The sequence below is a fragment of the Somniosus microcephalus genome, chromosome 4 (genome assembly GCF_052327205.1).
Source record: "Somniosus microcephalus isolate GS21.2 chromosome 4, FLI_Smic_1.0, whole genome shotgun sequence".
NCBI lineage: Eukaryota > Metazoa > Chordata > Chondrichthyes > Squaliformes > Somniosidae > Somniosus > Somniosus microcephalus.
Genome location: NC_140990.1, coordinates 155,752,277 through 155,767,989, shown reverse-complemented (window position 1 = coordinate 155,767,989; position 15,713 = coordinate 155,752,277). Strand labels below are relative to the sequence as shown.

The following is a 15,713-nucleotide window of genomic DNA, read 5'->3' as shown; positions in this document are numbered from 1 at the left end:
GGGGGCGAAGGCCAGGTCTAGCTGTGATTGGCGGGTGGGGGTGAGGGGCGGGTCTAGCTGTGATTGGCGGTTGGGGGTGAGGGGCGGGTCTAGCTGTGATTGGCGGTTGGGGGTGAGGGGCGGGTCTAGCTGTGATTGGCGGTTGGGGGTGAGGGGCGGGTCTAGCTGTGATTGGCGGTTGTGGGTGAGGGGCGGGTCTAGCTGTGATTGGCGGTTGGGGGTGAGGGGCGGGTCTAGCTGTGATTGGCGGGTGGGACGGTTAGTGCGCGGGGCTGCGGGAGCTGGTTGCTGTGGTTACCGCGAGTTGCGGCCTATCTCTGCGCAGTAGGTTTCCAAGCCTGCCGCCGCCGCCGCAGTGTGCGAGCCCCGGGCTGTGAAAGCGGCAATCTGGTGAAAGGATGGACACGCGAGCCTTCAAAAACCCTTTCCCGGACTACGAGGGCCCGGCCTCCACCGAGCAGCTGTTCGACTCGGCGGGCAATGTGAGTGCTAGAGGCTGAGGAGGAAGAGAGCCGGAAAAGGCGGCGACTCCCCCGGGGCGGGGCACTGACCGACCCCCGGGGAGGAGGGCCGGACACTGACCGACCCCCGGGGAGGAGGGCCGGACACTGACCGACCCCCGGGGAGGAGGGCCGGACACTGACCGACCCCCGGGGAGGAGGGCCGGACACTGACCGACCCCCGGGGCGGAGGGCCGGACACTGACCGACCCCCGGGGAGGAGGGCCGGACACTGACCGACCCCCGGGGAGGGGGGCCGGACACTGACCGACCCCCGGGGAGGGGGGCCGGACACTGACCGACCCCCGGGGAGGGGGGCCGGACACTGACCGACCCCCGGGGAGGGGGGCCGGACACTGACCGACCCCCGGGGAGGCAAAAGGCTGGACTCTGCCCTGGGGAGGAGAGGGGAGGGCCTGGACTAAGCACCGATTAGGGAGCAATGTTGGCCCCTGTTCTTTCATAGAAACATAGTAGATAGGAGCAGGAGTAGGCCATTCGGCCCCTCGAGCCTGCTCCGCCATTCAATGTGATCATGGCTGATCATCCAAATTGAGTACCCGGTCCCTGCTTTCTCCCCATACCCCTTGATCCCTTTAGCCTTAAGAAATATATCTAACTCCTTCACAGAAATCACAGAATCACAGAAACCCCACAGTGCAGATAGAGGCCATTTCGGCCCATCGAGCCTGCACCGACACATATCCCACCCGATCCCCGTAACCCCTACACCAACACATATCCCACCCTATCCCTGTAACCCCACGTATTTTTTAATCCCCCTAACACTAAGGGTCAATTTATCATAGCCAATCAACCTAACCCGCACATCTTTGGACTGTGGGAGGAAACCGGAGCACCCGGAGAAAACCCACGCCAACACGGGGAGAATGTGCAAACTCCACACAGACAGTCGCCCGAGGCCGGATTCGAACCCGGGTCTCTGGCTTCTTGAATATATTTAATGAATTGGCCTCTCCTACCTTCTGTGGTAGAGAATTCCACAGGTTCACCACTCTCTGGGTGAAGAAATTCCTCCTCATCTCAGTCCTAAATGGCTTACCCCTTATCCTTAGACTGTGACCCCTGGTTCTGGACTCCCCTGCCATCGGGAACATCCTTCCTGCCTCTAGTCTGTCTAGTCCTGTTAGAATTTTATAAGTTTCAATGAGATCCCCTCTCATTCTTCTAAACTCCAGCGAGTACAAGCCCAATCGACACAATCTCTCCTCGTACGTCATTCCTGCCATCCCAGGTATCAGCCTGGTGAATCTTCGCTGCACTCCCTCCATGGCAAGAGCATGCTTCCTCAGATAAGGCGACCAAAAATGCATACAATACTCAAGGTGTGGTCTCACCAAGGCCCTGTACAACTGCAGCAAGACATCCTTGCTCCTGTACTCGAATCCTCTCACTATGAAGGCCAATATACCATTTGCCGCCTTAACCGCCTGCTGCACCTGCATGCTTACCTTCAGCGGCTGGTGCACAAGGACACCCAGGTCTCGTTGCACTTCCCCCTTCTCCCAATCTATTGCCGTTCAGATAATAATCTGCCTTCCTGTTTTTGCCACTGAAGTGGACTACCTCGCATTTATCCACATTATACTGCATTTGCTATGCATCTGCCCAATCACCCAACCTGTCCAAATCATACTGGAGTTTCTCGGCATCCTCCTCACAGCACACACGCCCACCCAGCTTTGTATCGTCTGCAAACTTGGAGATATTACATCTAGTTCCCTCGTCTAGATCATTAATATATATTGTGAATAGCTGGGGTCCTAGCACCGATCCCTGCGGTACCCCACTAGTCACTGCCTGCCACTTGGAAAAAGACCCGTTTATTCCAACTCTTTGCTTCCTGTCTGCCAACCAGTTCGCTATCCAAGGCAGTACCTTGCCCCCAATCCCATGTGCCTTAACTTTACATGCTAATCTCTTATACGGGACCTTATCGAAAGCCTTCTGAAAGTCCAAATACACCACATCCACTGGTTCTCCCTTATCTATTCTACCAGTTACATCCTCAAAAAAATTCCAGTAGATTAGTCAAGCACGATTTACCTTTTGTAAATCCATGTTGACGTTGTCCGATCCTGTCACTGTTTTCCAAGTGCTCTGCTATTACAGCTTTTGTAATGGACTCTAGCATTTTCCCCGCCACCGATGTCAGGCTTACCGGTCTATAATTCCCCGTTTTCTCTCTACCACCTTCTTTGAATAGTGAGGTAACATTAGCTACCCTCCAATCCATGGGAACTGTTCCAGAGTCTATCAAATTTTGGAAGATGACCAGCAATGCATCTACTCTTTCTAGGGCCACTTCCTTAAGTACCCTAGGATGTAGATTATCAGGCCCTGGGGATTTATCGGCCTTCAATCCCATCAATTTCCCTAACACCGTTTCCGTACAAATACTGATTTCTTTCAGTTCCTCCCTCTCATTAGACCCTATGTTCCCCGACATCTCTGGGAGGTTATTTGTGTCCTCCTTTGTGAAGACAGAACCAAAGTATGTATTTAATTGGTCTGCCATTTCTTTGTTCCCCATTATAAATTCCCCTGATTCTGACTGCAAGGGACCTACGCTTGACTTCACCAATCTTTTTCTCTTCACAAAGCTATAAAAGCTTTTACAGTCAGTTTTTATGTTCCCCAGCCAGCTTACTGTCATACTCTATTTTCCCCCTCTTAATTAATCCCTTTGTCCTCCTTTGCTGAATCCTAAACTGCTCCCAATCCTCAGGTTTACTGCTTTTTCTGGCCAATTTATATGTCCTCTCCTTGGATGTTATGCTATCCCTAATTTCCCTTGTTAGCCACGTTTGGTCACCTTTTTTGTTTTATTTTTATGTCAAACAGGGATGAACAAATTCTGTCGTTCATCCATGCGATCTTTGAATGTTTGCCATTGCCTATCCACCGTCAACCCTTTGAGTAACATTCCCCAATCAATCCTACCCAACTTGCGCCTCATACCATCGTAGTTTCCTTTATTTAAATTCAGGACCCTAGTCTCTGAGTCAACTACTTCACTCTCCATCTTAATGAAGAATTCGATCATATTATGATCGCTCCACCCCAAGGTGCCTCACACAACAAGATTGCTAATTAATCCTTTCTCATTACATAATACCCAGTCTAAGATGGCCTGATCTCCAGTTGGTTCCTCGACATATTTGTCCAGGAAACCATCCAATATACACTCCAGGAATTCCTCCTCCACAGTATTGTTACTAATTTGGTTGGCCCAATCTATATGTAGATTAAAGTCACCCATGATAACTGCTGTGCCCTTATTGCACGCGACTCTAATTTCCCGTTTCATGCCATCCCCAACCTCCGCATTACTGTTTGGGGGTCTGTATACCACTCCCACTAACGTTTTCTGCCCCTTGGTATTTCTCAGTTCTACCCATACAGATTCCACATCATCAGAGCTAATATCCTTCCTTACAATTGTGTTAATCCCCTCTTTAACCAGCAATGCTACCCCACCTCCTTTTCCTTTTTGCCTGTCTTTCCTGAATATTGAATACCCCTGGATGTTGAGTTCCCAGCCTTGGTCACCCTGGAGCCATGTTTCCGTAATCCCAATCATATCATATCTGTTTACCTCTATTTGCGCAGCTAATTCATCCACCTTATTACGAATGCTCCTTGCATTAAGACACAAAGCCTTCAGGCTTGTTTTTTTAACTCTCTTAGACTTTTTAGAATTATTATTTACTGTGGCCATGTTTGATTTAAACCCTTGATTTCTCTGACTGCCACCTTTGCTTTTCTCCTTCCTGTCTTTGGCTTCTATCCTTGTTTCCCTTTCCTCTGTCTCCCTGCACAGGTTCCCAACCCCCTGCCATTTTAGTTTAAACCCTCCCCCAGAGCACTAGCAAACACTCCCCCTAGGACATCGGTCCCGGTCCTGCCCAGGTGCAAACTGTCCAGTTTGTACTGGTCCCAACTCCCCCAGAACCGGTTCTAATGTCCCAGGAATTTGAATCCCTCCCCCTTGCACCATTCCTCTAGCCACGTATTCATCTGAAATATCCTTCTATTTCTACTCTGACTAACATGTGGCACTGGTAGCAATCCTGAGATTACTGCTTTTGAGGTCCTATTTTTTAATTTACCTCCTAACTGCCTATATTCAGCTTTTAGGACCTCATCCTGTTTTTTACCTATATCGTTGGTACCTACATGGACCACGACAACTGGCTGTTCACCCTCCCCTTCCAAAATGCTCTGCAGCCGCTCTGAGACATCCTTGACCCTTGCACCAGGGAGGCAACATCCCATCCTGGAGTCTCGTTTGCGGCCGCAGAAACGCCTATCTATTCCCCTTACCATAGAATCCCCTATTACTGTAGCTCTACCCCTCTTTTTCCTCCCATCCTGTGCAGCAGAACCACCCATGGTGCCAGAAAGTTGGCTGCTGCTGCTGCCTTCCCCCGATAAGCCATCCTCCCCAACAATATCCAAAGCGATATATCTGTTTGAGAGGGGATGGCCACAGGGGACCCCTGCACTTCCTGCCTGCGCCTACTACGCTGCCTGGCGGTCACCCATTCCGTTCCTGCCTGTGCAGCCTTTACCTGCGGTGTGACCAACTCATCAAACGTGCTATCCACGACGTCCTCAGCATCGCCAATACTCCAGTATGTATCCATTCGCAGCTCCAGCGCCGCAATGCGGTCTGCCAGCAGCTGCAGCTGGATACACTTCCCGCACACGGTCGTCAGGGACACAAGAAGGTGACTTATCTACTTTCTCATACCTCCTCTTCATCAATTTTCATCCCATCCAGTATCTCAACTACCTCCTCTTTCACTATGACTTTGGCAGCATCTTCCTTGGTAAAGACAGATGCAAAGTACTCATTTAGTACCTCAGCCATGCCCTCTGCCTCCATGTGTAGGTCTCCATTTTGGTCCATAATCGACCCCACCCCTCCTCTTACTACCTGCTTATTATTTATATGCCTATAGAAGACTTTTGGATTCTGTTTTATGTTGGCTGCCAATCTATTCTTATACTCTCTCTTTTCCCCATTTATTTCCTCCTTCACTTCCCCTCTGAACTTTCTATATTCAACCTGGTTCTCACTTGTATTCTCAACCTGACATCTGTCATGAGACCCCGTCTTCTGCTTCAGAATGACCTAATGACCTTGGGTTGCCTCTTTTTCTTCAAGTCGAAAACATGGTAGGTGTGGGACTGGAGGAAGTGTTGGGTGGGCATTGAGGCTCATGTTCTGCTAATTGCGTGATAAAATATACCATACATAGTGGTATACGGGTGTGCAGAGGTAATACTCAGGATTTAGAAATTTGGGTCACCATGCCACAAAGATATTCAAGAATTGCAAAGGAGGAATAAGAGTTACAAAACTGAAGTGTAAAGAGGAGGAGCTGTGAGGAAATGTAACAGACACTTCAGCTTTACAGACTGGAAAAAATACTGTTTATAGGGATCTCATCTGGTGTTTAATGACCATAATTTTTTAATCCTCTCTGGCTGCAGGTCATAGAGTCATAACACAGGTGTGGTGCTGGAGCCTGGAGTACTGCTAACATTATACTGTTGTTTAAAAAGGGAGAAAGGGATAGACCGAGTAATTACAGACCAGTCAGCCTAACCTCAGTGGTGGACAAATTATTGGAAAAAATTCTGAGGGACAGTATTAATCATAATTTGGAAAGGCACGGATTAATTGAGGATGGTCAGCATGGATTTGTTAAGGGAAGGTCGTGTTTGATTAACTTGATTGAAATATTTGAGGAGGTAACAAGGAGGGTCGATGAAGGTAGCGTGTTTGATGCAGTCTACATGGATTTTAGCAAGGATTTTGACAAGGTCCCACATGGCAGACTGGTCAGAAAAGCCCATGGGATCCAAGGGAAAGTGGCAAGTTGGGTCCAAAATTGGCTCAGTGGCAGGAAGCAAAGGGTAATGGTTGACAGGTGTTTTTATGACTGGAAGGCTGTTTCCAGTGGGGTTCTGCAGGGTTCGGTCCTGCTTATTGTCATATATATCAATGATTTAGACTTCAGTGTAGGGGGGCATGATTAAGAAGTTTGCAGATGATACAAAAATTGGCCGTGTAGTTGATAGTGAGGAAGAAAGCTGTAGACTGCAGGACGATATCAATGGACTGGTCAGGTGGGCAGAGAAGTGGCAAATGGAATTCAATCTGGATATGTGTGAGATAATGCATTTGGAGAGGGCTAACAAGGCAAGGGAATACACAATAAATGGTAGGATACTGAGCAGTGTAGAGTATCAGAATGACCTTGGAATGCATGTCCACAGATCCCTGAAGGTAGCAGGACAGGTAGATAAGGTGGTTAAGAAGGCATACGGAATGCTTGCCTTTATTAGCCGAGGCATAGAATATAAGAACAGGGAGGTTATGCTTGAACTGTATGAAACACTAGTTAGACCACAGCTAGAGTACTACGTACAGTTCTGGTCACATTACAGGAAAGATGTAATTGCACTAGAGAGGGTACAGAGGAGATTTACGAGGATGTTGCCAGAACTGGAGAATTTTAGCTATGAGGAAATATTGGATAGGCTGGGGTTGTTTTCTTTGGAACAGAGGAGGCTGAGGGGAGACTTGATTGAAGTGTATAAAATTATTATGAGGGGCCTAGATAGAGTGGTTAGGAATGACCTGTTTCCCTTAGCAGAGAAGTCAATAACCAGGGGGCATGGATTTAAAGTAATTGGTAGAAGGATTCGAGGGGAGTTGAGGAGAACGTTTTTCACCCAGAGGGTGGTGGGGGTCTGGAACGCACTGCCTGAAAGGGTGGTAGAGGCAGAAACTCTCATCACATTTAACAAGTACTTGGATATGCACTTGAAGTGCCGAAACCTACAAGGCTACGGAGCAAGTGCTGGAAAGTGGGATTCGGCTGGATCGCTCTTTCGGCCGGCACCGATACAATGGGCTGTAAATTTCTATGATTCTGAATATTTTAAATATCTTGGTTATTCAAACTAAGCTAAGAAAGTAGGACAAGAAGACACAAATGGAAAAGAGTGTTGAGTAAATATGAGAGATGCTGGAAAGGCTTTTTTACTCAGAGTGGTAAATATAATAATCTACCAAGCAAACTAAGAGAGGCAAAAAGATTAGGGGACTCGAATGCCAATAAATAATGCCTACATAATCACTCGAGGCACAGAAGCAGTGTGGAAAAAATAGTAAAAAAAAAACATGTTGGTGTCTAGTTTATATTTCAGAAATTTCAAGGTAACCCACTGGCAGATGGAGAGAAGGTCATTGACGAAGTAGCTGAAGATAGTTGGACCCAGAACACAGTCCTGAAGAACTGCTGCAGCAATACCCTGAGGCTGAAAGGATTGGATGCCTCCAACAACCACCTTCCTTTGCGTCAGATATGAATCCAACCACTGGAGTTTCCCCCTAATCTCCATTGACTTCAATTTTACTAGGGTTCCTTGGTGCCACACTTGGTCGAATGCTGCCTTGATGTCAGGGGCAGTCGCTCTCACCTCACCTCTGGAATTCAGCTCTTGTGTCCATGTTTGGACCAAGGCTGTGAGGTCTGGAGCTGAGTGGACCTGGTGGAACTCAAACCGCGCAACTACTGCTTAATAGCACTGTTGCCAACTCCTTCCATCACTTTGTTGATGATTGGGAGTAGGCTGATAGGGCGGTCGTAGACAGGGTTGGATTTGTCCTTTTGTGGACAGAACGTACCTGGGCAACTTTCCACATTGTTGGGTAGATGTCAGTGATGTAGGGTACTGGAACAGCTTATCTAGGGGAGGAGCTAGTTCTGGAGCACAGCTGGATATTGTCAGGGCCCATAGCTTTTGCTGTGCACTTAGTCATTTCTTGATATCACGTGGAGTGAATCTAATATTGCTGAAGCCTGGCTTCTGTGATGGTGCGGACCTCTGGAGGAGGCTGAGCAGGATCATCCACTCGGCACTTCTGGCTGAAGATTGTTACAAATTCTTCAGCCTTGTCTTTTGCTCTCGTGTGCTGGGCATCGCCATTTTCAGGATGGATATGTTCATAGAGTCTCCTCCTCTCTCTAGTTGCTTAATTGTCCACCACAATTCATGACTGGATATGGTAGGGTTGCAGATCTTTGAACTGATGTATTGATTGTGGGATCACTTAGCTCTGTCTATAGCATATTGCTTCCTCTGTTTAGAATGCATGTAGTTCTGTGTTGTAGATTCAGCAGGTTGGCACCTCATTTTCAGGTATGCCTAGTGCTGCTCCAGGCATGTTCTTTTACACTCATTGAGCCAGGGTTGGTCACCTAGCTTGATGGTGATGAAAGGGTGAGGGATATGCCAGGTCAAAGAGTGTGGTGAAATACAATTCTGCTGCTGCTGATGGCCCACAGCGCCTTATGGATCCCCAGTTTTGAGCTGCTAGATCTGTTCTGAATCGATCCCATTTTGCATGGCGGTAGTGCCGCATGACATGATGGAGGGTGTCCTCTAGTGTGAAGACAGTATTTGGTCTCAATGAGTATAAAAGAACATGCCTGGAGCAGCACTAGGCATACTTGAAAATGAAGTGCCAACCTGGTGAAGCTACAACACAGAATTACATGCATGCTAAACAGAGGAAGCAATATATTATAGACAGAGCTAAGTGATCCCACAACCAATGGATCAGGTCAAACTAGTAAGATGGGGGAAGGGATCTACAAGAAACGTAACTAGCCTAAATATAAACAAAACAGGAAGAGGGAGCATAGGAAAGAATAAAGTAAGGGAGGACATTCATGGCAAGGGAATAAATAGAGTTATAGAACAGAAGTCTAAAAAGATGGTTAAACATAAGGTGAGAGGAAACCCTATTAAAAATGAGTTAAATTGTCTGTACAGCAATGCACACACTGTAATAAAACGGGAGCTGGAGGCAATCGACGTTGCGAGGAACCAGACATACAGGGTAGTAGGGATTACTGAGACATGGCTACAGAAAAATGAGGACTGGGAATTAAACATTGCAGGGTATAACATATTTAGAAAAGATAGGGAGGGAAAAAGGGGAGGTGGAGGGGAACTACAGGCCAGTTAGCCTGACATCAGTCGTCGGGGAAAATGCTGGAATCCATTGTTAAGGAAGTGATACAAAGCTAGCTGGGTGTCCTTGTGCACCAGTTGCTGAAGGTAAGCATGCAGGTGCAGCAGGCGGTTAAGAAGGCAAATGGTATGTTGGCCTTCGTAGCGAGAGGGTTTGAGTACAGGAACAAGGATGTCTTGCTGCAGTTGTACAGGGCCTTGGTGAGACCACATCTGGAGTATTGTGTGCAGTTTTGGTCGCCTTATCTGAGGAAGGATGTTCTTGCCATGGAGGGAGTGCAGCGAAGATTCACCAGACTGATACCTGGGATGGCAGGAATGACGTATGAGGAGAGATTGTGGCGATTGGGCTTATACTCGCTGGAGTTTAGAAGAATGAGAGGGGATCTCATTGAAACTTATGAAATTCTAACAGGACTAGACAGACGAGATGCAGGAAGGATGTTCCCGATGGTCGGGGAGTCCAGAACCAGGGGTCACAGTCTAAGGATAAGGGGTAAGCCATTTAGGACAGAGATGAGGAGGAATTTCTTCACCCAGAGAGTGGTGAACCTGTGGAATTCTCTACCACACAAGGCAGTTGAGGCCAATTCATTAAATATATTCAAGAAGGAGTTAGATATATTTCTTAAGGCTAAAGGGATCAAGGGATATGGGGAGAAGGCAGGGACAGGGTACTGAGTTTGGATGATCAGCCATGATCTCATTGAATGGCGGAGCAGGCTCGAGGGGCCGAATGGCCTACTCCTGCTCCTATCTTCTATGTTTCTATGACAGTAAGCTGTGAGGAGAACACAGAGTCTGCAAAGGGATATAGATAGACTAAGTGAGTGGGCAGTAAGGTGGCAGATGAAGTATAATGTAGGAAAATGTGAGGTTATTCACTTTGGTAGGAAGAACAGCAAAACAGAATATTTTTTAAATGGTGAGAAACTTTCAAATGTTGGTGCTCAGAAAGATTTGGGTGTCCTCGTGCAAGAAGCACAGAAAGCTAGCATGCAGGGACAACAAGCAATAAGGAAGGCAAATGGCATGTTGGCCTTTATTGCAAGGGGGCTGGAGTATAAGAGTAAGGAAATCTTGCTACAATTGTACAGGGCCTTGGTGAGACCACACCTGGAGTACTGTGCACAGTTTTGGTCTCCTTATCTAAAGAAGGATATACTTGCCTTGGAGGTGGTGCAACGAAGGTTCACTAGATTGATTCCTGGGATGAGAGGGCTGTCCTATGATGATACGGTGTAGAATGGGCCTATACTCTCTGGAGTTTAGAAGAATGAGAGGTGATCTCATTGAAACATACAAGATTCTGAAGGAGATTGACAGGGTAGATGCTGAGAGGTTGTTTCCCCTAGCTGGAGTGTCTAGAACTAGGGGGCATAGTCTCAGGATAAGGGGTAGGCCATTTAAGACTGAGATGAGGAGGAATTTCTTCACTCAGAGGATTGTGAATCTTTGGAATTCTCTGCCCCAGAGGGCTGTGAATGTTGAGTCTTTGAGTATATTCAAGGCTGAGATCAATAGATTTTTGGACTCTAGGGGAATCGAGGGATATGGAGATCGGGCGGGAAAGTGGAGTTGAGGTCGATGATTAGTCATGATCTTATTGAATAGCGGAGCAGGCTCGAGGGGCCGTATGGCCTACTCCTGCTCTTATTTCTTTGTTCTTATGTACTTATTAGGGATAACATAACGGCAGTAGAAAAAAGTGACGCAGATATCAGCGAGACAAAAATAGAATCCATACGAATAGAGATAAAAGATAATAAAGGATCAATCGCACTAATAGGCATAGTCTGCAGACCACCTAATAGTGGAAGGGTGGTGGAGGAAGAAATATACAGACAAATTAGGGAAATGAGTAAAAAACATAGAATAATAATCATAGGGGATTTCAACTACCCCGATATTAATTGGACAGAAGAGGTAGGTAAAGGGGATAAGGGAATGGAGTTCCTACACTGTGTACAGGACTCCTTTCTAACCCAATATGTAAAAAGCCCAACAAGGGAGGATTCGCTATTGGATCTAGTAATGGGGAATGATCCAGAGCAGATAAGAGAAGTAAAGGTAGGGGAACATATAGGCAGTAGTGACCATAATATAATACGCTTTAAGATGATAATTGAGAAGGACATAAGTGTGACGAAAACCAGGTTAATAGATTGGAGAAAAGCTGATTTTGAGGGACTGAGAATAGAACTGGGGGGGGGGGTGTGTGTGGGGGGGGGGTGGGGGGTGGGGGGGGTGGGAAATGGGCAACAATATTGGCAAACAACGATGTAGAACAGCAATGGGAAACATTTAAAACGGTGTTCAACAGAGTGCAGGAAAAATATATTCCGCTAAAAGGAAAGAACAAACTAAACAATAATGAGACTCCATGGATGAATTAAGCCATAAGGAAACAATTGAGGGTGAGGAAAGAGGCACACATTAAGTACATAGACAGCAGGGGAGTGCATGATAAGCAAGAATACGAAAAGATTAGGAGAGAAGTCAAAAAATCAATTAGGGAGGCAAAGAGGAACTATGAAATTAATTTATCAAGGAACATAAAACAAAATAGAAAATATTTTACAGGCACATCAATAAAAAAGGAAGATTGGGATGGGAATAGGGCCATTAAGGGATAGTCAGGATAATACCACAGGTAACGATAGAGAGATGGCAGAAATATTAAATAATTCTTTTGCTTCAGTATTTAGCAGGGAGATAGAACAGGTGGATATAACATTGGATGATGAGATTAGTAAGGAGATAAGTGCATTTAAAATAAAAAAGGGTTTATATTAAATAAATTAATCAAACTCAAAGAGGATAAAACCCCTCGCATTTTAAAAGAATCTAGGGAAGAGATAGCAGAGGCATTACTATGCATATTTAATAATTTGTTAGAAAAAGGTATGCCAGAGGACTGGCGGATAGCTAATGTAATACTGATATTTAAGAAGGGTGATAGAACATGTCCAGGGAATTATAGACCAGTTAGCTTAACATCGGTGGTAGAAAAAATTATGAAATCCCTACTGAAGAAGAAAATAGAAGAACAACTAGAAGCCAAAAATATAATAATGAATAGTCAACATGGATTTCAAAAGGGAAAGTCTTGCTTGACCAACCTTATTGAATTTTTTGAAGAGGTAACAGAGAGAGTAGACAATGGTAATGCAGTAGATGTAATTTATCTAGATTTTCAAAAGGCCTTCGATAAGGTACCCATAATAGACTGATGAATTAGGTCAGAGAATGTGGAGTCAGGGGACAAGTAGCAGGAGTGCCACAGGGATCAGTGCTGGGGCCTCAACTATTTACAATCTATGTTAATGACTTGGATGAAGGGACCGAGTGTACTGTAGCCAAATTTGCTGATAATACAAAGATAGGTGGGAAAGCAAGTTGCGAGGAGGACACAGAGTCTGTAAAGGGATATAGATAGGTTAAGTGAGTGAACAAAAATTTGGCAGATGGAGTATAATGTGGAAACCTGTGAGGTTATCCACTTTGGTAGGAAAAATAAAGCAAATAGAGAGAGACTACATAATGCTGCGGTACAGAGGGATCTGGGGATCCTTGTACATGAAACACAAAATGTTAGCATGTAGGTACAGCAAGTAATTAGGAAGACAATTGGAATGTTGACCTTTATTACAAGGGGGATGGTGTATAAAAGCAGGGAAGTCTTGCTACAACTGTACAGGGTGCTGGTGAGACCACACTTTGAGTACTGCATGCAATTTTGGTCTCCTTATTTAAGAAGGAATATACTTGCATTGGAGGCAGTTCAGAGAAGGTTCATTAGGTTAATTCCTGAGATGAAGGGGTTGTCTTATGAAGAAAGGTTGAACCGGTTAGGCCTATACTCATTGGAGTTTAGAAGAATGAGGGGTGATCTTATTGAAACATAAGCTTCTGAGGGGGCTTGACAAGGTAGATGCAGGAAGGATGTTTCCTCTAGTGGGGGAATCTAGAACGAGGGGGCACAGTTTCAGGATAAGGGGTCGCCTATTTACAATGGAGATGGGGAAGAATTTCTTCTCAGAGGGTCGTGAATCTTTGGAATTCTCTACCACAGAGAGCTGTGGAGGCGGAATCATCATTGAATATATTCAAGGTGGAGATAGACAGATATTTGAGCTGCAGGGGAGTCCAGGGTTATGGGGAGCGGGCGGGAAAGTGGCGTTGAGGCCAAGATCAGATCAGCCATTATCTTTAGAATGGTGGGGCAGGCTCGAGGGGCTGAATGGCCTACTCCTGCTACTATTTCTTATGTTAACAGATTGCTGGCTGGCTTCAGGACAGAAAGTGGAGAGTAGGAGTAAAGGGTAGCTATTCACAGTGGCAGAAGGTGGGTAGTGGTTTCCAGAAGGATCAGTGCTGGGACCACTGCTGTTCACAATTTATATTAACGATTTAGACTTGGGAATCAAACACAATTTCTAAATTTGCAGATGATACCAAACTGGGGTGGGGGGGGGGGCGGGGATAGTCAATACTGAGGAGGACTGTAACAAGTTACAGGAGGACATTAATAAACTTTCAGAATGGGCATATAATTAGCAAATGAAGTTCAACACAGATAAATGTGAGGTATTACATTGTGGTAGGAAGAATAGGGAGATCACATCACTTGGAGGGTGCGAGTCTAGGTGGGGTGGAGGAACAAAGGGATCTAAGAGTACAAATACACAAATCACTAAAAGTTGCGACACAGGTTAGCAAGGCCATAACAAAAGCAAACCAAGCACTAGGATTGAAAAGTAGGGAAGATATGCTAAACCTATATTGAACCTTGGTTAGACCACACTTAAGAGTACGGTGTACAGTTCTGGTCGCCATATTATAAAAAGGATATAGAGGCACTGGAGAGGGTGTAGAGAAGATTTACAAGGATGATACCAGAAATGCGAGGGTATACATATCGGGAAAGGATGAACAGGCTGGGTCTCTTTTCTCTTGAAAAAAGAAGGCTGAGGGGTGACCTAATAGAGGTCTTTAAAATTATGAAAGGTTTTGATAGAGTAGATACAGAGAGAGTGTTTCCACTGTTGGGGAAGAGCATAACTAGAGGTCATCAATATAAGATAGTCACCAAGAAATCCAATAGGGAATTCAGAAGAAACTTCTTTACCCAAAGAGTGGTGAGAATGTGGAACTCGCTAGCACAGGGAGTGGTTGAAGCGAATGGTATAGATGCATTTAAGGGGAGGCTAGACAAGCATATGGGGGAAAAGGGAATAGAGGGTTACACTGATAGAGTTAGATGATGAAAGACTGGAGGAGGCTCGAGTGGAGCATAAACGCTGGCATGGACTGGTTGGGCCGAATGGCCTGTTTCTGTGCCGTATATCCTATGTAATCCTATGAGTACTGTGTTGGTCGCGCCTACCAATACTGTCATGGGCAGACTCATCTGCAACAGGTCATGTAGATTTTTCCCTCCTATTGGTTCACCACCTGCTGCAAGCCTATTCTGGTATCTATGTCCTTCAGGACTTGGCCAGCTAGGTCCGTGGTGGTATTGGCAAGCCACTCTTGGGGATAGACATTGGAGACCACCATCCAGAGTAAATTTTTTGCCTTTGCTAAGCTTGATGCTGAGGAAGGGTGGCAGTTGGTAATCAGCAGGAGGTTTCCTTACCCGTGTTTGACCTGAAGCCACGAGACTTTGTGGTCAGGAGTCAATGTTGAGGACTCCTGGGGAAAGTGTACAGGAATTAACTGCTCTCTAATCTTCAGAGGGTTAAGTGTGCAGTTCAGCCGCCTTTAAAATGATGGATTGGACAGAGACTGTTCTTGCAGATCGTGCTGTTTCTGTTCTAGCAGCTGAGCTTCCTGTCCATGCAACCTGACACTGCTTCCAAAATACTAAAGACATGGATATGTTAGAGTCTGTATATGATAGAACAATGCTCATTGTCCAATCGCCAATCTTTGTTTTACAATGTAATGAAGTACATAGAAACATAGAAGATAGGAGCAGTAGTAGGCCATTCGGCCCTTCGAGCCTGCTCCGCCATTCAATGAGATCATGGCTGATCATCCAAATTCAGTACCCTGTCCCTGCCTTCTCCCCATATCCCTTGATCCCTTTAGCCTTAAGAAATATATCCAACTCTTTCTTGAATGTAT

The 15,713-nt window shown here is 45.9% G+C and overlaps 1 protein-coding gene across 1 annotated transcript in view; it reads left to right on the top strand.

Annotated features, from left to right (window-relative positions):
* The first annotated feature begins 244 nt into the window (after positions 1–244).
* Positions 245–15,713, top strand: part of LOC147119938 (glutathione S-transferase LANCL1-like) — a 109,226-nt gene continuing 93,757 nt past the window's right edge. Inside the window, exon 1 of the mRNA XM_085984182.1 lies at positions 245–482. Coding sequence (XP_085840308.1) covers positions 399–482 — 84 coding nt within the window. The 5' untranslated portion in view covers positions 245–398. The remainder of the gene's footprint in view (positions 483–15,713) is intronic.